Source organism: Leucopleurus acutus (assembly GCF_964270905.1).
Source record: "Leucopleurus acutus genome assembly, chromosome: 3".
NCBI classification, from domain to species: Eukaryota; Metazoa; Chordata; class Mammalia; order Artiodactyla; family Delphinidae; genus Leucopleurus; species Leucopleurus acutus.
This window is the reverse complement of record NC_139145.1, coordinates 30,018,219-30,037,336: the sequence shown is the minus strand read 5'-3', so window position 1 is coordinate 30,037,336 and position 19,118 is coordinate 30,018,219. Positions and strand designations below refer to the sequence as shown.

Genomic DNA, 19,118 nt, shown 5'->3' with positions numbered 1-19,118 from the left:
AGGCAAGTGGTTGAGCCCAGGGGACAGGAGGAGAGGTGGTGGTGGGGTTGGTGGGGGGTTAAACAGGGCTGAGCAGATTCAAGGTGGGGTATGTACCAGGACTTACATAATTTGCCTAGAAAAAACATAAATATATGTGTTTTAACATACTGAGATTTTAAATTAAATAAGAATGATGTTATATGTAAAATTTTAAAATATCAATTTCACATGGAGAAATTCCAGGTAACTAGAACTGTCATACTGTTGCCTTTTGGTGTTGTTATATGATAACCTTTTTAACTCCTGGGAGGACACTACCAAATTAGACGTTGAGGAGCTCCTGCCAAAAATCTATGTGTTATTTTATCAGAAAAAGGTTGATATTCATAAAAACTTTCAATATTGTGGTAATGATATTTAAAACATGTTACTTTAACATTTTTAAATATGCTGCTTTAACTTAGCAAATAAGTATATTTGTGCTCAGGCCACACAATTCTGATTAAATAAAGATAACTTTATAATCATTTCAGTGTCATTCATCATGACCAGAATATAAACCTCTTGAGAGATTCCCCAGGGATTTTGTCTTGTCCTGAATCCTCTCTAATTTGCTGGTGGCTGCTTCTTTTCGGTTCATTCCTCTCAGTTAGGCCACCCTCTGTTTCTGTTTCTTCATGTTGCTCTCACCTGTTCATCTCGCAATCATTCCTCATTATTCATTGAAGACTTTTGCAGCTAGCTCAGTGTTTTGCTCTCTGCCCCAAACCCTACTGTGATATAGATGACTTCAACTTCTTTCCCATCCGGTAGTGTTGCTTCCTCTTCTCTACACAAGACACTTCCAGTGGCTTCCTGTCACACGTGAAACAAATTCCAAATTCTTGCCATAGCCCAAAGTGTACTGTGCTACTCCTCTGACCTTATTTCCTATCCCTTTTCATTCAACTCAGCTACATACACTGACCTCCTTGCTATTGAGTATTACCAATATGTTTTCACTTTAGGGCCTTTGCGCTTCTCTTCTGCTAGGAATGCTTTCTCCCAGATGTTTATGTAGTACTCCGTCACTTCAATCAGGTCTGTACCCAGATGTCTCTACCTCTTTTGACCTTCCTATCCAAAACAACATCCTTATCCTACTTTATTTTTCTTCACAGCACTTATTACCTCTTGATGTTTATTCCACTAGAATAGGGAGGGAATAAGCTTTATCTGCTTTGTTCACTGCTGTATCTTTATCTCATCTGCCTGGCAAACCTAAATTCTGAAGGAATTCAGAGTTTTCTCTTAATTTGTCGAGTGATAAAAGAAATTGCACACTTCTTTAGATAGGTACCATTGCCAACTAAGATATCTTTTTTTTTTTAACCTTAACTGAGCCCTCAGCATGGCTCAGTGATTTGTGTTATTTTAGTAATTCTTATCTTCTGACTTCCAAACACTTACTGAACTGTTTTCCTTGCATGTGTTGTCCCACATGTACCTCTAATTCAGTGACTAAACTTAAACTCATCTCTTCCATCCACTCCCGACCCTGACTCTCTTTGTGTGTCTCATCACTGTCCACTCAGTTGCCTAGGCTTGAATCCTGGGACTTCTCCTTAACTTTTTCTTTTTTCTCTCACCAGCGTCCTTATAGTCATCAAATTCTGTCACTTCTACCTTCTGCTTATCCTGATTAGTCCAGTTATTTCTGTTACCCTTGCTGTTTTAACTCCTGTCATCATTTGCCCGGATTCATGCTACAGTTTTATGTGGGCACCTTGTTTCCTCTCTGGCTTTCTAAAATAAAGATTTGATTATGTCTGTGCTTTGCTTAAAGTCTGCAATGACTTTCATTGCTACTGGGATTAAAATCAATGTGATTTATCAGGCTCTTCATAGTCTGGGTTCTGCCTGTCTCAGTAGCTGCATCTCGTACCACTGACTGTCTTATAGCTGTATAGAGCTTTTTTTCAGCTCTTAAATGAGCCATGCTTCACCCCCTGCCCCGCCCCGCCCCTCCTGTCTAGAAAGCTGCACATGCGTTCCCCTTTCTCTTGACACTCTCTGCTCTGTTCCATCCTAGAATGTTAGGAGCTCTCACTAATTTCTTTGTAGTGTTTATTATAGCACTTGTCATTCCTTATTCTAATTGCTTGTTTTACTGTCTTTCCCTGCATAGGCTATAGATTTCTGGAGGACTGGGAATATATATGTTTTGCTCAGTATTGTATTCTGAACTCCTAATACATACCTGCCATATTGTAGGCCTTCAAATATTTGTTGACTGAATAAATACTTACGGAATTGGATATTAAGGGGAATGTAAAAGAATTGATTATCCAAACCTTCATTTCTTTATACTTGAAATGGTGTACATGTACTTGGATCAAAATTATTTAATATTTATCTTTTTATTCCCTCCATGCTCCAAAGATAATTTAAGATAAAGCTAAAAATAAATGTAGGACAATAAATTGAAACACAAGTGAATATTGTATATACAATACAAGCTTTGGTCTTATGCACTTATTAGAGGTGGCCACAGATCTTTGAAGGACACTGTGGCAGAGACTACTAGTTGTCTTGTATCTCTTCTTTCCTTCTTCTGCAGTAATAGAACACCTGAAATGTTTTGCTGGGCATTGGCCACCTGAATAAGACTAGATTTACTAGAATCTCTTGCAGCTAGGTATGGTTAAGTGATTATGTTCTGGGCAATTGAATGTAAGTGAATGTGGTATGTGTAACGTATATGCACATGAGTGGAGTTGAAGAAGCCATCTTAGACCATAAAGTGGGTGAGTGGAGGCAAGTGTAACAACAAGATGGAAGGAACCTGAGTCCCTGATACACCGTGGAGCACCAACTAGTCCTAGAGCATTGCCTTGATTTTTTTTTTGCTTGAGAGAAAAATAAACATCTATATTGTTTAAGCCATTGTTTTTGGATTTCAGTCACTTGCAACTGAACTTCTTGTACGACTATCAAAGCTTATTTGACAGATGGATCATGTACCCTTCTGGGAACTCTTTCCTACTCTCCTGTTGGGGATTGTTGGGGTGCCTTTGCAATTCATATCAAGCTGGTGATTTGCATTGCCTCTTAAGCAGATGTGAATCACCAGCTTGATATGAGTTGTAAAGGCACCCCAACAAACTTGGCTATTGGTTTCATGTCTTCCTCAGAGTTTTGGAATGTATGTTATTAAAAGGAAATAAAAGTAAACAAGCCATTGCATAGAATCAACAAAGAACCAGAGTAAGAAAAAGGAGGTCCTACTCATAAAGAATTTAACAGCAGTATATGCTTTAAGTCACTTAAGAAAGCACCTGGATCCAGAGATGAAGTTTGGTGTGTGTATCTATTTATTTAACTAAAAATTACTTCAGGAGTCTGTGCATTCACAAATACACAGACTTTAAAAGTGAGCTATGTCCCTCCTTTCAAAATCAGAGAATAAACACATCTTTTTAGGAAAAACAAACGAACCTGGTTGACTCATTCTTAAATTTGATCTTTATAAGCTTTCCTTTATGAATTTTAATAGCATTAAAGATATTTAGTAAGTGAAGGTACTTTTAAATAAGTAGCTTAATTTAGGAATTAATAACTATAAAAATGGTTACCAAAATATTATTTCATAACACTTTGGCAATAAATACCAAGTTTTTTAAAGAAGTTCATTTGCTGTAACCTACACATTTTGTTCCTAGAACTCTTTGCTGGTAGGGAATAGGAGAATAATTATATTTCACTGAAATGTAAGTTTGTATTCAAAATGAGATTATTAAAATTTGGTGTAGCTTTAATTTTATACAATGTTTTGGAAAGTTATTTAATAATATGAAAAAAATAATTGGGCAAGATATGTTTAGTGAGACAGTTCAATGGAATAAAATAAACGGTCCAGGAAGTAATATGAATGCATAAATAGACCTAATGTATGTGATAAGGGGGTAATTCAAATTAGTGGGCAAAAGACAGACTATACAAGAAAGAAATGGTGTTGAAGCAGCTAGGTAGCCATCTGCAAAAAGACGTTGATCCATATCTCACCAGATAGGTTCAAGGTTAATTTCAGTGTATCATACAGTTGAATGTAAAAAGATGGAACAAAAACACCTCAGATTTGGGTAAAAACCTTGTTATTATATAAAATCCATAAGAGAAAAATTGGTAAGGTTTTCTGCATAAGAAAAAGAAGAATAACAGCATGGTATTAAAAAAACACCATAGGGCTTCCCTGGTGGCGCAGTGGTTGAGAGTCCGCCTGCCGATGCAGGGGACACGGGTTCGTGCCCCGGTCTGGGAAGATCCCACATGCCGCAGAGCAGCTGGGCCCGTGAGCCATGGCCGCTGAGCCTGCGCGTTCAGAGCCTGTGCTCCGCAACGGGAGAGGCTACAACAGTGAGAGGCCCGTGTACCACAAAAAACAAAACAAAACAGAACAAACACCATAAAGTCAAAAGACAAATGAAAAAGTGGGGAAAAATATTTACATCTCAATCACAGGCAAAGGGCTCAGTTTTCTAATATATAAAGAATTTGTAGAAATTAGCAATAAAAAAAAAAACCCAACAGAAAAATCAAAAAAGGATATGAGCAAAAAGGGCACACAAAAGGACATATGTATTACTTAAAAATATGGAAAATTTTGACTTTACATTCATGAGAGAAATACAAATTAAAACTTCACTGAGATACCATTTTTCAGATTCCAGTAAATTGTAAAGTTTAATATCACCCTGAATTATTTATATGTATATAGACACTCTCATTTACTGATGATGGGAGTATAAATTGTTTCAGTTTCATTGGAAGGCAATTTTGTAATAGCTATCAAAATTGTAAATTCATTTTCTTTAAGCTAGTAATTTGACTTCTACTGTGTATATTATAACTGAACATGTGTGCAGTGATGTGTACAAGATTGCTAATTGCAGCATTTTTGTAACAGCAAAAAATTGTAAACAACCTTAGTGTCCCTCAGTGGGGGAAAGTATGAAAATAATGTGGTATGTTCATATAATGATGTTCAGCAGCTGTAAAAAGAGAATAAGGAAGCTCTTTATATCTGACATGAAAAGATCTCTAAGATATATTATTAAATGAAAAAAGCTAGGCTTAACAATATAACAGTGTAGTATGCTCCATATGTGTAAAAGAGTTGGGAGGAGAATGTATAGTCATACATACATTTTAAAAGTCTCTGGAATGACACAAACTGTTAACAGCGTGTGTGTGTATCTTCTCGTGTGCATACATAGAAGGAAGCGAGTGGGTTAGGGCTAGGCATATCCGCCTTTGCATAATGAGAAAAAAGAGGGATAGGTGCTGTTTCCTCCAGAACTTTTACTTCTGTTTCTTAAAAATTTTATTATGATATGCTAATTTTGTTAGCACCAGGCAGTTGGCAGCCATTCACTGGAAAATTTTAATGAAAATAGATAGATAACAGAAGGATTTGGGGGTGGGGGGAAATTCTAGACTAAGCTTTTTATTCTATTAAGCTTTTTCTCTAGGAAATTTAATTTAACCTTTAGTTCATTTATGATTTTTTGATAATAATAGTTGCATACTTGTAATAAAAATATTTGATTTTGTTAAGATCATCTTGTAATTTATTTCAGGTAAAATTTTTATTACTCATTAAGAAAGTGATACAGCTTGATGGCTGTACCTCTTTTTTTTGTATTTTGAACCATATGACCCCAAAATATATAGTTATATGAAAATATGTTGTAATGAAAAAGTAAAATACAAAACTACACATTCAATATCATTTTTCTTTTACTAAAATATTATATCTATACATAAATATATAAGTTAATACCTGCATTTATATAATAGTTATAATTGTAGATATTTACTATATATGTATATGTCATATGTATCTATATATAAATGTTTAGTAAAATAATAAATGCATGTCCATGTAGGTTTGTATGCATGTATATGAAGTGCGTGTGTTAGGAAAAAGGGCTAGAAGGAATTAGACCAAATTGTAGTATCTCTTCATGGTAGGATTTCAGATGATTTTTAAAAATATTTTCGTTATAAGCATTTGTATTTTTCCACTTTTTATATTATGTAAAATTGATGATAAATGTTTTAATGGTATTTCTCTAAGAATTTTTACTGAAGCTTCTTTTTTCCTTCATGAAAAGAGTTTTTCAGCTTATATCTTTAATGGATACCGGATTGCCTCAGTGTTCTAATGAGAAAATAGAACTTGCAATTCTGTGGTTCTTGGATCAGTTTCGTAAAACATATGTTGGTGATCAACTTCAGCGAACCTCAAAGGTAGGTTTTTACTAGAGATTAAAATTAATGTTATTGAAGATGAAGAAAGGTGTTCACATGTAACAGCTTTAAGCTGAATGATATATTTGGGCAATTTCTACATAAGAAATTTAGTTGATCAATTGAAGTCAGTTGATTAATTGGTATTGAAGGCAATGTGAGATTGCTTGTTTTATGCCTAGATTTACCATTGTCTTTGAAGATTGATTGGCAGAGTTAGAGAATATTTTTTATGTGGTTAGTCATTAGTTAAGATTATTTTAAACACCTTAATGAATTTTGCCTTATTGTATTTCAAGGTTTAAAACATACAATTTACTCTTTTAGTAGTTCTGAGGGTTTTGGTGGGTTTTTTTTTTGATACTTATTTTTGTGGTTTCCAGTGTATTTTCCACTTGTTTCTTGGCATTTTTACATGATAAATGATGAAGACAAGAAGAGTAAGACATGCCTTTGAGAGGCTGCAGTTAACTTAGTGAAGGGAACATTTCTACTATGGTGATTGAAAGTTTAGCATTAGCAAGTTCAGATGAATTGATCTTAAGGCATTAAGGTATTATTGAGGGCATTTATGTGAACCCTAACCAGATATTTAGTAGCACTTGGGCACTGAGTAAGATCTATGAGGTTTTTTTTTCTTTTCTTTTCTTCCTAGAATAATAACTTTCCAAAACCTTCTCTGTTGGAAGTCCTAAGGATATTCTTATCTCCTTTGGATTTATAGTTTGTATTAGTAATGTTAAGAGATTAAGTTCTAGAATAAGCTTTTTATATTGAACTGAGCTTTTTTTTCCCTGGGAAATTTAGCTTAACCTTCAGTTCATTTATGGTTTTCTGTTAATAGTAGTTGTATAGTAGTATGAAAAGTATTTGATTTTGTTAAGATCATCCTTTAGTTTACTTCAGGTAAAATTTTCTTTGCTTTTTAAGAAGGTGATGTAGTTTGATGCTTTCTTTGTAAAATACATTGTGATATTTTATTGCCATTTAGGATTTGTTTTCATTCAGGATTAATATAAAAAAAATTTTCTTAGAATTAAGCTGACATTGAATGAGACAACTAGGGAGAAAAAGGAGTAGCTAGATATAACTGTTTTAGGTTGACAGTAAGACAAATTAGAATCAGACAAAAATTACATGGTATAAAATTTATACAGGGTACACATTGAATTATGATAAACTGTCTTGTTTTAAATGTACCCAGAGAGTTTATTTTGCTTTTGCAAAAGTGAATACTCTTGAAACATTGCTTATCTAATATCCATTTGGTCTGGGTCCTAAATCAGAACAGTGTAATATGGAGTAGAAAAGCCTTAAAATTATTGTGGTTAAAGCACTTGGAAATAATTATGTAAAATGAAATCGATTGTTTTAGGGCAATGGGTTTGAGAAGTTTTTTTTCTGAAGATTCTTATATGTATATAACTTTTAATATAAGGTAATTGTGAAAAAAGTGAATTATAAAAGATAAGTTTTTCTTTTTTGAAATAGCTTACATATTAGGAAAAAATAAACACATCATCAGACTGGTGTTGATTCTTTTATTTTAATTTTACTCTAACATTTTTGATGCATCTTATCCTATTTTCAAAGAGAATAAGGTGATTTTATTTCTGAGGCATTCCTACTGCATAACCTTGAAGTGAGGCCAAAGCTTTCCACTTTTCTTTTCTTTTTTTTGGCTTGTCTGCTGATCTGCCTTAGTAGGAACTGTTTTGGGGGTCCTTATTGTGTGCCCTGGCACTCTTCTAGGAACTCTTCACATTCTCTCTAGGTCTTAATAACAAGCCTGCAAGTTTGGTATTATTGTTCCCATTTTACAAATGAAAGAAAAGACTGTCTAAGACATTTAAAATAAGTTCTCTACATACTGTTTTTCTGTCAACCAACTAAGGAGGACCAGATGGAAAATATTTTTTGGTGAGAGCATTCCGGATTATGGCAAAAAAGGGAGAGCATTAGGTTAAAGTAAGCGAATAATGTTCAGTGTGTACTTATTTTGTACCAAGAACTTTCCTAAGCTCTCTTAAGCATTATGTCATTTAATTGGATCATATAGAGTATGACTTAAAGTTCTTCCCAGTCTCTTTTCTATGTATGTCATCAGTTTCATGCTTCACTACTCCATACTTGTATTACATACTTTATGTGTACTAAATTTTTTTCAGCTCCTTTAACAGTCTACATTCTCTTTCAATTCTGGACCTTTGAAAAAAATTGTTTCCTTTGCCTAGGACACTATTTTTTTTAATTCAGCTTCCACTTCCCTGCCTTACTTAGCTAACTTCTACTTTTCTTTCACGTCAGATACCCCATCCTTTAGGATGCTCTTCTTAACTTAAATTCTGGGAGAGTTTCTGTCTCCTATTTTAGGATTATTATACTGCATTGTAATTATTTCTTAGCAAAACATATAGAGACTATAATTTGGGTTAGGACTGTTCTGTCTTCTTTATTGTTATCACCTCCACATGCTTGGCATATTCCTTGTATGCTTTCTACTAGATAATGGTTGAATGTATATATTTAGTAGAATTTCATAGGAATTGGGTCTAGATATCATGTATAATACTTTCAGGTAATAAAGGGTATGTTCTTGAGTTGGAAAATGATGCTGACTTTAGTGAAGTTGTTTGACAGTTTTTTTAAAAAGACAATTGATTTATTTTTAATTGATTTATTTAATTTATTTATTTTTGGCTGCACTGGGTCTTTGTTGCTGCACACGGGCTTTCTCTAGTTGCGGCGAGTTGGGGCTACTCTTTGTTGTGGTGCGCGGCCTTCTCATTACGGTGGCTTCTCTAGGCACGGGCTCTAGGCGTGCGGGCTCAGTAGTTGTGGCATGCGGGCTCAGTAGTTGTGGCTCATGGGCTCTAGAACACAGGCTCAGTAGTTGTGGCTCACGGGCTTAGTTGCTCCGCGGCATGTGGGATCTTCCCGGACCAGGGCTCGAACCCGTGTCCCCTGCATTGGCAGGCGGATTCTTAACCACTGTGCCACCAGGGAAGCCCTGTTTGACAATTTTAAGTAAGGTATACCATTAATAAGCATCTTAAAAATTCTATAAAAGCCTTCATGTGCAAAATAATATAATTTATAGAAATAAATGCTCCAGGAACCAAGGTGGGAATCATTGAAGTGATTGTATAGAAGTATGTCCTACAAGTGAGAAAGAAAAATCATAAATAGTAGCTGTAGGTATTAATTGAGCAATTAGTCCGTGCCAAAGACTTTGCTCAGCACTTGACAGGCATCTAATTTCATCTCACAAAAACTCCATGGAAATAGTTATCTTTATTAACATCCCCACCACTTTTTACAGATATGGAAACTGAGGCTTGGAATAGTTAATTAATTTGATTAAGTGGTTGAACCTGGATTTGAACCCAGGACACTTGATAGAGCCTTTGCTGCTAACCACTTTGCTGTATTGCCTCCTGTTGGATCTTTGACCAGGGGTATTGAATGGGCCTTTCAAGCTCCACAGGTTCTAAAAAGAAACATTGTCTTCTAAAATGCTTTCTACCTACTTTTCTATTTTGAGGAAGAATGACTTTTAACCCAGAATTTCCACTTTGTTCTTATTTCTTATGTCTAATCTGTCACCTATTCTTGCTGATTTTATTGCCTAAATATCTCTCAGTTCCACTCCTTTCTCAGGAGTGGAACTTGCCTTTTTATTCTTGTTACTGCTTACATTTCTCACTAGATTTCAAAAGTCTTCTGGTTGTATTCTTTGTTTCCTTTTTGCCTTCTTCCAGTCCATTTTCCATACTGCCACCAGAGTAATCTTTTCTTCAGTAGAAAACCAGAGAGAATAGTGTAATGAATAGTCACACATCCATCTTCCAGCTTTGTCAAATGTGAACGCTTTGCCATATTTACTTCAGATCTGTATATTTTAAAATTAAATATTGAAAACATATTGCTCTGATTCTGTTTGCCTCACTTCTTGCCCAAAAGTAACCACTACCCTAAATTTAGTGTGATTTTCATGCACGATATCATTCTTTCCCACATTTCTATATATTTATTAACAAAACATAGTATTATTAACTTTATAGAAAATTATTAGGCAGAAACTTGCCTTTTTTGATCAACATTGTTTTTGAGATTTATCCATGATGATACATGTAGTTTTTGTTTGTTTGTTTTAAAGAACAGGTGTCATTCTTTTTTTTTTAATTTATTTGTTTTATTTATTTTTGGCTATGTTGGTTTTTCGTTGCTGTGCACAGGCTTTCTCTAGTTGCGGTGAGTGGGGGCTGCTCTTCGTTGTGGTGCATGGACTTCTCATTGCGGTGGCTTCTCTTGTTGCAGAGCAGAGGCTCTAGGTGCACGGGCTTCAGTAGTTGCAGCACATGGGCTCAGTAATTGTGGCTCGCAGGCTCTAGAGCGCAGGCTCAGTAGTTGTGGCGCACAGGCTTAGTTGCTCCATGGCATGTGGCATCTTGTGGGACCAGGGCTTGAACCCGTGTGCCCTGCGTTTGGCAGGCAGATTCTTAACCACTGCGCCACTAGGGAAGCCCTGATACGTATAGTTTTAAGTATTTTAATTATTTAATGGTATTACAATATATTACTGTGCCATTATATATTCTTTTTTTTAAAATATACATTAGGTGTTTCCAGTTTTAACGTTTACAAAAAATACTGCAGTATGTATACTAATACCTATTTCCTCATGCATATGTATGAGTATCTTTTTTTTTTTTTTTTTGCGGTACGTGGGCCTCTCACTGTTGTGGCCTCTCCCGTTGCGGAGCACAGGCTCCGGATGCGCAGGCTCAGCAGTCATGGCCCACGGGCCCAGCCGCTCCGCGGCATGTGGGATCTTCCTGGACCGGGGCACGAACCCGTGTCCCCTGCGTCGGCAGGCAGACTCTCAACCACTGTGCCACCAGGGAAGCCCTGTATGATTTTCTTGAAGGTAAATACTAGGAGTGGAATTGCTAGGTTGTGGAATGTTCATATCTTCAGCTTTACAGGATATTATCAAGTTGCCCTCCTAAGTGTTGTAACAGTTTATTCTTCCTCCCCCAGCAGAGTAGGTGTGTGTTGCTGTATATTGTCATAATACTTGCTTTTGTCAGTCTTTAAATTTTGCCGTTCTTCAGGGAACACATTTCTTACTGTGCCATTTCTCTGCTTAAAATTATTATTGATTTCCCATTATTTACAAAATAAATTTCTTCTTATGGTCAAACTTCACCTACCTTTGCAACTTTTTCTTTTGATACTGCATTCTATTCTATGACATGATGTATATGTGCTGCTGTGTATTTATTTCCTGCTTGTATATTTCAATTATCCAATGAATATTAATAAGTAACTACTTTATATTAAGGCCAGGGATACAAAGGCAAATAGGATGGTCCATCTTCCCAGTAAGTTTATAAATTAAAGAGGGAAGATAGCAAATAAAGAAAAAAAATAGAAAATTTATCCATGTCTATATTGAAACAGTATATAAATAAGGAAAAGACAGACTGTTAAATAAATGCTGCAAATATATTTTGTTATATCTATGTAAAAATTATATTATTCACAGCACACAAATATCAAATCCAACTAAGTTAGAGGATTCTTAGTGTGCAAAGTAGGAGATTATGATTTAGGGGTAGGGAAGGATTTTTTTTAAGACATAAAAAGCCCAAAGTGTAGATACAAAGGTTGATAAATTCTACCCATTTTAAAAGTAAAAACTTCTGTGGATAAAAAAGATACAGTAAACAAAGTAAAAAGACAACCTGTAGACAGGTTGTAAGATATTTGTAATACATGTAACTTAAAGAGAATCAATATTCAGTTATATAAACAATTTCTATGAATCAATAAGAGAAAAACAACTCAGCAGAAAAATGGGCAAAAGATGTGAATAAACAATTCACAGAAGAGGAAATCACAGTTGCCGATAAACATGAAGAAATGTTCATCCTTTTGTGGACTCGAGAATGCAAATTAAAGCTACAGTGAGATACCATATTATACCTGTTAGCTGGAAACAGTTACAAAGTCTGACAAGTGTTAAGTATTTGTCAGGAAGTAAAATAGCAAACACTCTACACTGCTGGTGGAATCCAAATTGGTAAAATTGCTTTGGAAAACAGCTTAGCAATATTTAAGAAAGTTAAAAATGCATATACTCTTGGATCAGGGAACATAAATTCTAAGAACATACTTTAAAGATGCTCACGTGTATGGATGACTTATTTAAGAGTATTTTGGATACAACATTGTAAATCAACTATACTTCAATAAAATTTTAAAAAAATATATTTCAGGTATACAAACAATTGGAAAACTTAATTTTAAAAATACCGTCTACTCTAACACCCCAAAAGCCCTTCATAAAATAGGAATAAATCTAATGAAAGATGTACAAGACGTGTACAGTGTAAACTCTAAAACATTGTTGTAAAAAATTAAGTGAGCTCCAAATAAATGGACATATATATACTATGTTTATGAATCAGAGACTCAGTATCATTAAGATCACTTAAGTAAAGTAAGTGGTAACAATGTGTCATGAAATAGAGAATATCGATAAAGGGAAATTTTTAAAAAAAGAAACAAATAGAAATTCTGTAGTTGAAAAGTACCATAATTGGTATGAAAAGTATACTAGAGGGGCTCAACAATATATTTTAACTTGCAGAAGAAAGAATTAGCAAACTTGAAGATTGACTATGTCTTAGTTTGGGCTGCTATAATACATACCATTGACTGGGTGGCTTAAACAACAAAAAATTATTTCTCACAGTTTTGGGGGCTGGTAGCCGAGATTAGGGTGCCAGTGTGGTTAGGTTCTTGGTGAGGGCCCTCTTCCTGATAGTGTCCTCACATGTCCTTCCTTGCTCCATGCCAAAAATGAGAGAGTGGTTCTTTGTCTGCTCCTCTTTTTTTTTTTGGCGGTACGCGGGCCTCTCACTGTTGTGGCCTCTCCCATTGTGGAGCACAGGCTCCGGACGCGCAGGCTCAGCGGCCATGGCTCACGGGCCCAGCCCCTCCGCGGCATGTGGGATCTTCCCGAACCGGGGCACGAACCCATGTCCCCTGCATCAGCAGGCGGACTCTCAACCACTGCGCCACCAGGGAAGCCCTGCTCCTCTTTTTATAAGGGCATTAATCTCATCATGAGGGCCCCACCCTCATGACCTCACCTAACCTTCGTTACTTCCCCCCAACTCCACTTACTAATACCATTCCTTTGGAAATTAAAGATTTAACATATGAATTTTGGGGGACACAAACATGTAGCCCATAACAGATGGCTAGAGATTATAGAATTCAAAAAACAGACAAAAAAGAATGAAGGAGGGCTTCCCTGGTGGCGCAGTGGTTGCGAGTCCGCCTGCCGATGCAGGGGATACGGGTTCGTGCCCCGGTCCGGGAAGATCCCACATGCTGCAGAGCGGCTCGGCCCGTGAGCCATGGCGGCTGAGCCTGCGCGTCCAGAGCCTGTGCTCCGCAACAGGAGAGGCCACACAGTGAGAGGCTCGCATACCGCAAAAGAAAAAAAAATGAATGAAGGAAAATGAACAGAGCCTGAGAGAACTGTAGATCCCCGTTAAGTACACCAACAAGCATATGGAGTACCTGGTAGGAGGAGTAACAAAGAGGACAGCAAGAAAGGAGTAGAGGGCTTCCATGGTGCCGCAGTGGTTGAGAGTCCGCCTATTGATGCAGGGGACGCGGGTTCGTGCCCTGGTCTGGGAAGATCCCACGTGCTGTGGAGCGGCTGGGCCCGTGAGCCATGGCTGCTGGGCTTTGTGTGTCCGGAGCCTGTGCTCCGCAGTGGGAGAGGCCACGGCAGTGAGAGGCCCGCGTACGGCAAGGAAAAAAGAAAAGAAAAGAAAAGAGAAGGGTGGGATAGGGAGGGTGGGAGGGAGGGAGACGCAAGCGGGAAGAGATATGGGAACATATGTATATATATAACTGATTCATTTTGTTGTGAAGCTGAAACTAACATACCATTGTAAAGCAATTATACTCCAATAAAGATGTTAAAATAAAAAAAAAAGGAGCAGAACAATATATTTAAAGCAATAATGGCTTAAAAATTACCACATTTGTTGAAAAATATTACCCATCAAAGAAGTGTAACGAAAAAGGTCCATACTAAAATCACACCATAGTAAAAATGCTGAAAGACAGGCAAAGAAAAATTTGAAAGCAACGAGAGAAAAACTACTCCTCACATACAAGGGAACTCCAATAAGATTAATAGCTGATTTATTTTTAGAAACAGTGAAGGCCAGAAGACATTTGGATGTCATATTCAAAATGCTGAAAGAAACTGGTAACCAAGAATTCTATATCCAGCAAAACTATCTTTAGAAATGAAAGGAGAATTAAAGACATTTTCAGATAAACAAAAACTGAGAGAATGCATTGCTATCAGAGCTGCCTTATAAGAAATGCTAAATGAGGTACTGCAGGCTGAAAGCAGGTGATCTCAGACAAATTCATACGGATCCACGGGAAAATACCAAGAGCACTAGTGAAGCTAATTAAGCAATTATAAAATACGGTACTTCTCTTAACTGATTGAAAAGCAATTGTATATAACAGTTACATATTTTATATACATATACACTGTATCGATAGCATATAACATGTAGAGATATTGATAGCAGCACACAGAAGGTGGGTGGGGAAAAAAAAAGGTGGGTGGAAGTGGAGTTGTGGAAATGACACAAGATGGTAACTCAAATATAAGAATCACTAAAGAGAACTAGAAATGGTAAATAAGAATGTTTATCTAGCAAACACTTTAAACATATTCTTACTTTTTTTTCTCTCAACTTTAAAAGACAAAATTACGTAAAGAAATAATTACCATAGTTTATTGTTGGGTTTGTAATATGTAGTTGTAATATGTTATAACGTACAATAACAATATTACAAAAGGGGAGCAAAAAGAATAGAGCTATGTAGGAGCAACATTTCTTTATCTCATTGGAACTAAGTTAGTATAAATCTGAGGTAGATTCTATTAAGGTGTATATACTGAGCCCAAAAGCAGCCACCCAGAAAGTTACCAAAAAAATGTATAGTGAAAAAAGTCATTAAAGTTTTTAAAATGTTACATTAGAAAATATTTGCTTAATGCAAAAGAAAGCAGTACAGGAAAGCTAGAGGAACAAAAAAGACAGTAGACATTTTTTAAAAAGTAAAATGGCTGACATAAATCTAACAATATCAATAATAACATTACATTTAGAATAGATTATATAATCTAACCAATAGGCAGAGATTGTCAGATTAAAAAAAAAATGTCCAACATGCTATCTACAGAACACACTTTTTAAATTCAGAGATACAAGTAGATTGAAAGTAAAGGGATGGCAAAAGATATACAGACAGCAACCATAAAAAAGTTGGAGTTGGGCTTCCCTGGTGGTGCAGTGGTTGAGAGTCCGCCTGCTGATGCAGGGAACACGGGTTCGTGCCCCGGTCTGGGAAGATCCCACATGCCATGGAGCGGCTGGACCCGTGAGCCATGGCCCCTGAGCCTGCGTGTCCGGAGCCTGTGCTCCGCAATGGGAGAGGCCACAACAGTGAGAGGCCCGTGTACCGCCAAAAAAAAAAAAAAAAAAAAGTTGGAGTGACAATACTAATATCAAACAAAATAGACTTTAAAACAAAAAATGTCACTAAGGATGAAGAGGGACATTTTATAATGATAAAATAATCAACCCATGAGGAAGATATAACAGTTACAAACATATTACTACCTAAGAACAGAGGCAAAAACTGAAGCCTCTGTTTTTTACATGAAGCAAAAACTGACAGAAATAACAACGTTAGTTGAAGAATTTAATGCCCTAGCTTCAATAATGAATGGAATAACTAGACAGAAGATCTGTAAGGAAGTAGTAGACTTGAACAGCACTATAAACTAACTGGACCACAGACAACTATAGAACACTCCACCCAACAACAACAGAATATACTTTTTTCCCATGTACACACAGAACATTGTCCAGGATGGACTACGTGCTTTACCATAGAACAAAACTCAGTAAACTTAAGAGGATTGAAATAATACAAAGTATGTTCTCCAACCATAATGGAATGAATAGAATTCAGTAAAAAAGAAATTTGGGGAACTCACATATATGTGGAAATTAAACAACACACTTCTAAATAACCAATGAGTCAAAGAAGAAATAAGAAGAGAAATTAGGAAATACTTCTAGGTGAAGGAAAATGAAGACACAATATACCCTAACTTATAAGATTCATTTAAAGCAGTACTTAGGTCTAACTTTATAGCTATAAACTCCTACATTAAAAAAGAAGAAATGTCTTTAATAGCCTAACCTTCTACCTTAACACTGGAAAAATAAGAAACTAAACCTAAAGTAAGCAGAAGGAAGGATATAATAAAGTAAGAGTAGAAATTAATGTAATAGAAATTATAATTCATGGGAAATTAAATCACCATAATTCAGGAGAATTCATTTCAATACTATAATGACATACCACTTCACTCACCCCTAGGATGGATATAATCATAAAGACAGATAATAACATATCGGTAAAGATGTGGAGAAGTTGGACCTTCATACACTGTTGCAATGTAAAATGGTGCAGCTAGTTTGGAAAACAGATTGGAAGTTCTTCAAAAAATTGAACATAGAGTTGCCATATGATCCAGTAATTCCAGTCCTCTGTATATACCCAAGAGAAATGAAAGCACACATCCACATAAAAACTTTACACACTATTCGTAGAAGCATTCCTTGTAGTCATTAAGTCAAAAAAATCCAAATATCCATCAACTGAAGAGAGGATAAATAAAATGTGGTATATCCCTAAATGGAATATTATTCAGTCATAAAAAGGAGTGAAGTATTGATACATGCTACACCATGGATCATCCTTGAAAACATTACGCTAAGTGAAAGAAGCCATTCACAGAAGAACAAATATTGTGTGATTCTACTTATAGGGGAAGTTTCCAGAATAGACATATCTATAGAAACAATGTAGATTATTGTCTAGTAAAGGTTTCTTTATGTTGTGTTGAAAATATTCAAAAATTGATAGTGGTGATGGTTGCAAATATCTGTTAATATACTAAAAACCAATTGTACACTTTAAATGTGTGGTTATATGAATGTCTCAGCTACTACCAAAAAAGGACTAAAGCTCACTTTTAAAATGGGGAAAAGATTTAAACAAGCACAACTAAAGAAGATATCTAAATGGCCAATAATCACATAAAAAATGCTCAACATTGTTAATCATCAGAGAAATATGAAAGAAATATCATTTCATGCCTGCCAAAATGGCTAAAAATGAAAAGACTGATAAACCCAAGCCTTGACGATGGTGTGGAATATATGAAACTATGATGTGTTGCTGATGGCAGTGTAAACTGATGTATCCATTTTGGAAAACTATTTGATGAGTCTACTAAAGCTGAACAGAGCTTACCCTATAGTTCATCAGTTTCACTCTTAGGTATTTACCCAGAAGAAATAAGTTTATATATCCAAGTGACTTATATAGGAATGTTCATAGTAGCTTCATTTATAATGTCCCCAAACTGGAAACCTATTTCACCAACAGTCTAATGGATAGATAAATTAATGTGTACCACATGGCAGTAAAAGAAAAGAAAAATATTATGATACATGCAAAAATGTGGGTAAATTGATGATAATCAATTTAGCCATGATGATGAATGAAAAATTAGACACAAAGTATACATACTTTATGATTCTGTTTAACAATTTAATGTGCTATTTTGATTGATTTGTGAATATCAATCCATCCTTAAGTCCATGGAATAAATCCCACTTGATCATGGTGTATGATCCTTTTTATATATTGTTGGATTCAGTTTGCTAAAATTTTGTTGAGGATTTTTACATCTGTATTCATCAGAGATATTGGCCTGTAAAAAAATTTTTTGTAGTGTCTTTGACTGGTTTTAGTATTAGAGTAATGGTGGCTTTATAGAATGAATTAGGGAGTGTTCTGTCCGGTTCAATTGTTTGGAGTAGTTTATGAAGGATCAGTATTAGCTCTTAGGTAGAATTCCCCTGTGAAGCCATTCGGTCTTGGACTTTTGTTTGCTGGGATTTTTTTTTTTATTACAAATTCAATTTTACTTCTAGTGATTAGTCTGTTCAGATTATCTGTTTCTGATTCAGTCAAGGAAGGTTGTATGTTTCTAGAAATTTGTCCTTTTCTTCTAGGTTGTCCAGTTTGTTGACATATAACTATAGAATTCTCTTAAAATTTTTCTATCTCTTGGGCTTCCCTGGTAGCGCAGTGGTTGAGAGTCCGCCTGCCGATGCAGGGGACACGGGTTCGTGCCCCGGTCCGGGAAGAACCCACATGCTGCAGAGTGGCTGGGCCCGTGAACCATGGCTGCGGAGCCTGTGCTCCGCAACGGGGGAGGCCACAACAGTGAGAGGCCCGCGTACCACAAAAAAAAAAAAAAAATTTTTTTTGTATCTCTGTGGTATTGGTTATTTCTCCTCTTTCATTTCTTATTTTGTTTATTTGTATCCTCTTTTTTTTTCTTGAGGAGCCTATCTAAAGGCTTATCAATTTTGTTTATCTTTTCAAAAACCACCCCTTTGTTTCATTGATTTTTTTTCTATTGTTATTTTTGTCTCTATTTTATATTTTTCCTCTCTGATTTTTATTATTTTCTTTCTTCTGCTGACTTTGGGCTTCGTTTGTTCTTCATTTTCTAATTCCTGTAGGTGGTAGGTTAGGTTGTTTATTTTAGATTTTTCTTGTTTCTTGAGGAAGCCCTGTATTGCTATAAACTTCCCTATTAGAACTGCTTTTGTTGGTATCTTATAGATTTTGGAAGG

General features: G+C 35.7%; 1 protein-coding gene across 3 annotated transcripts in view; it reads left to right on the top strand.

Moving 5' to 3' along the window:
* Window positions 1-19,118, top strand: part of RANBP17 (RAN binding protein 17) — a 312,772-nt gene that overhangs the window by 74,375 nt on the left and 219,279 nt on the right. For all 3 annotated transcript variants that reach the window (XM_082836274.1, XM_082836273.1, XM_082836275.1), the window contains one exon: window positions 6,138-6,273. In XM_082836274.1, coding sequence (XP_082692400.1) covers window positions 6,138-6,273 — 136 coding nt within the window. The remainder of the gene's footprint in view (window positions 1-6,137; window positions 6,274-19,118) is intronic.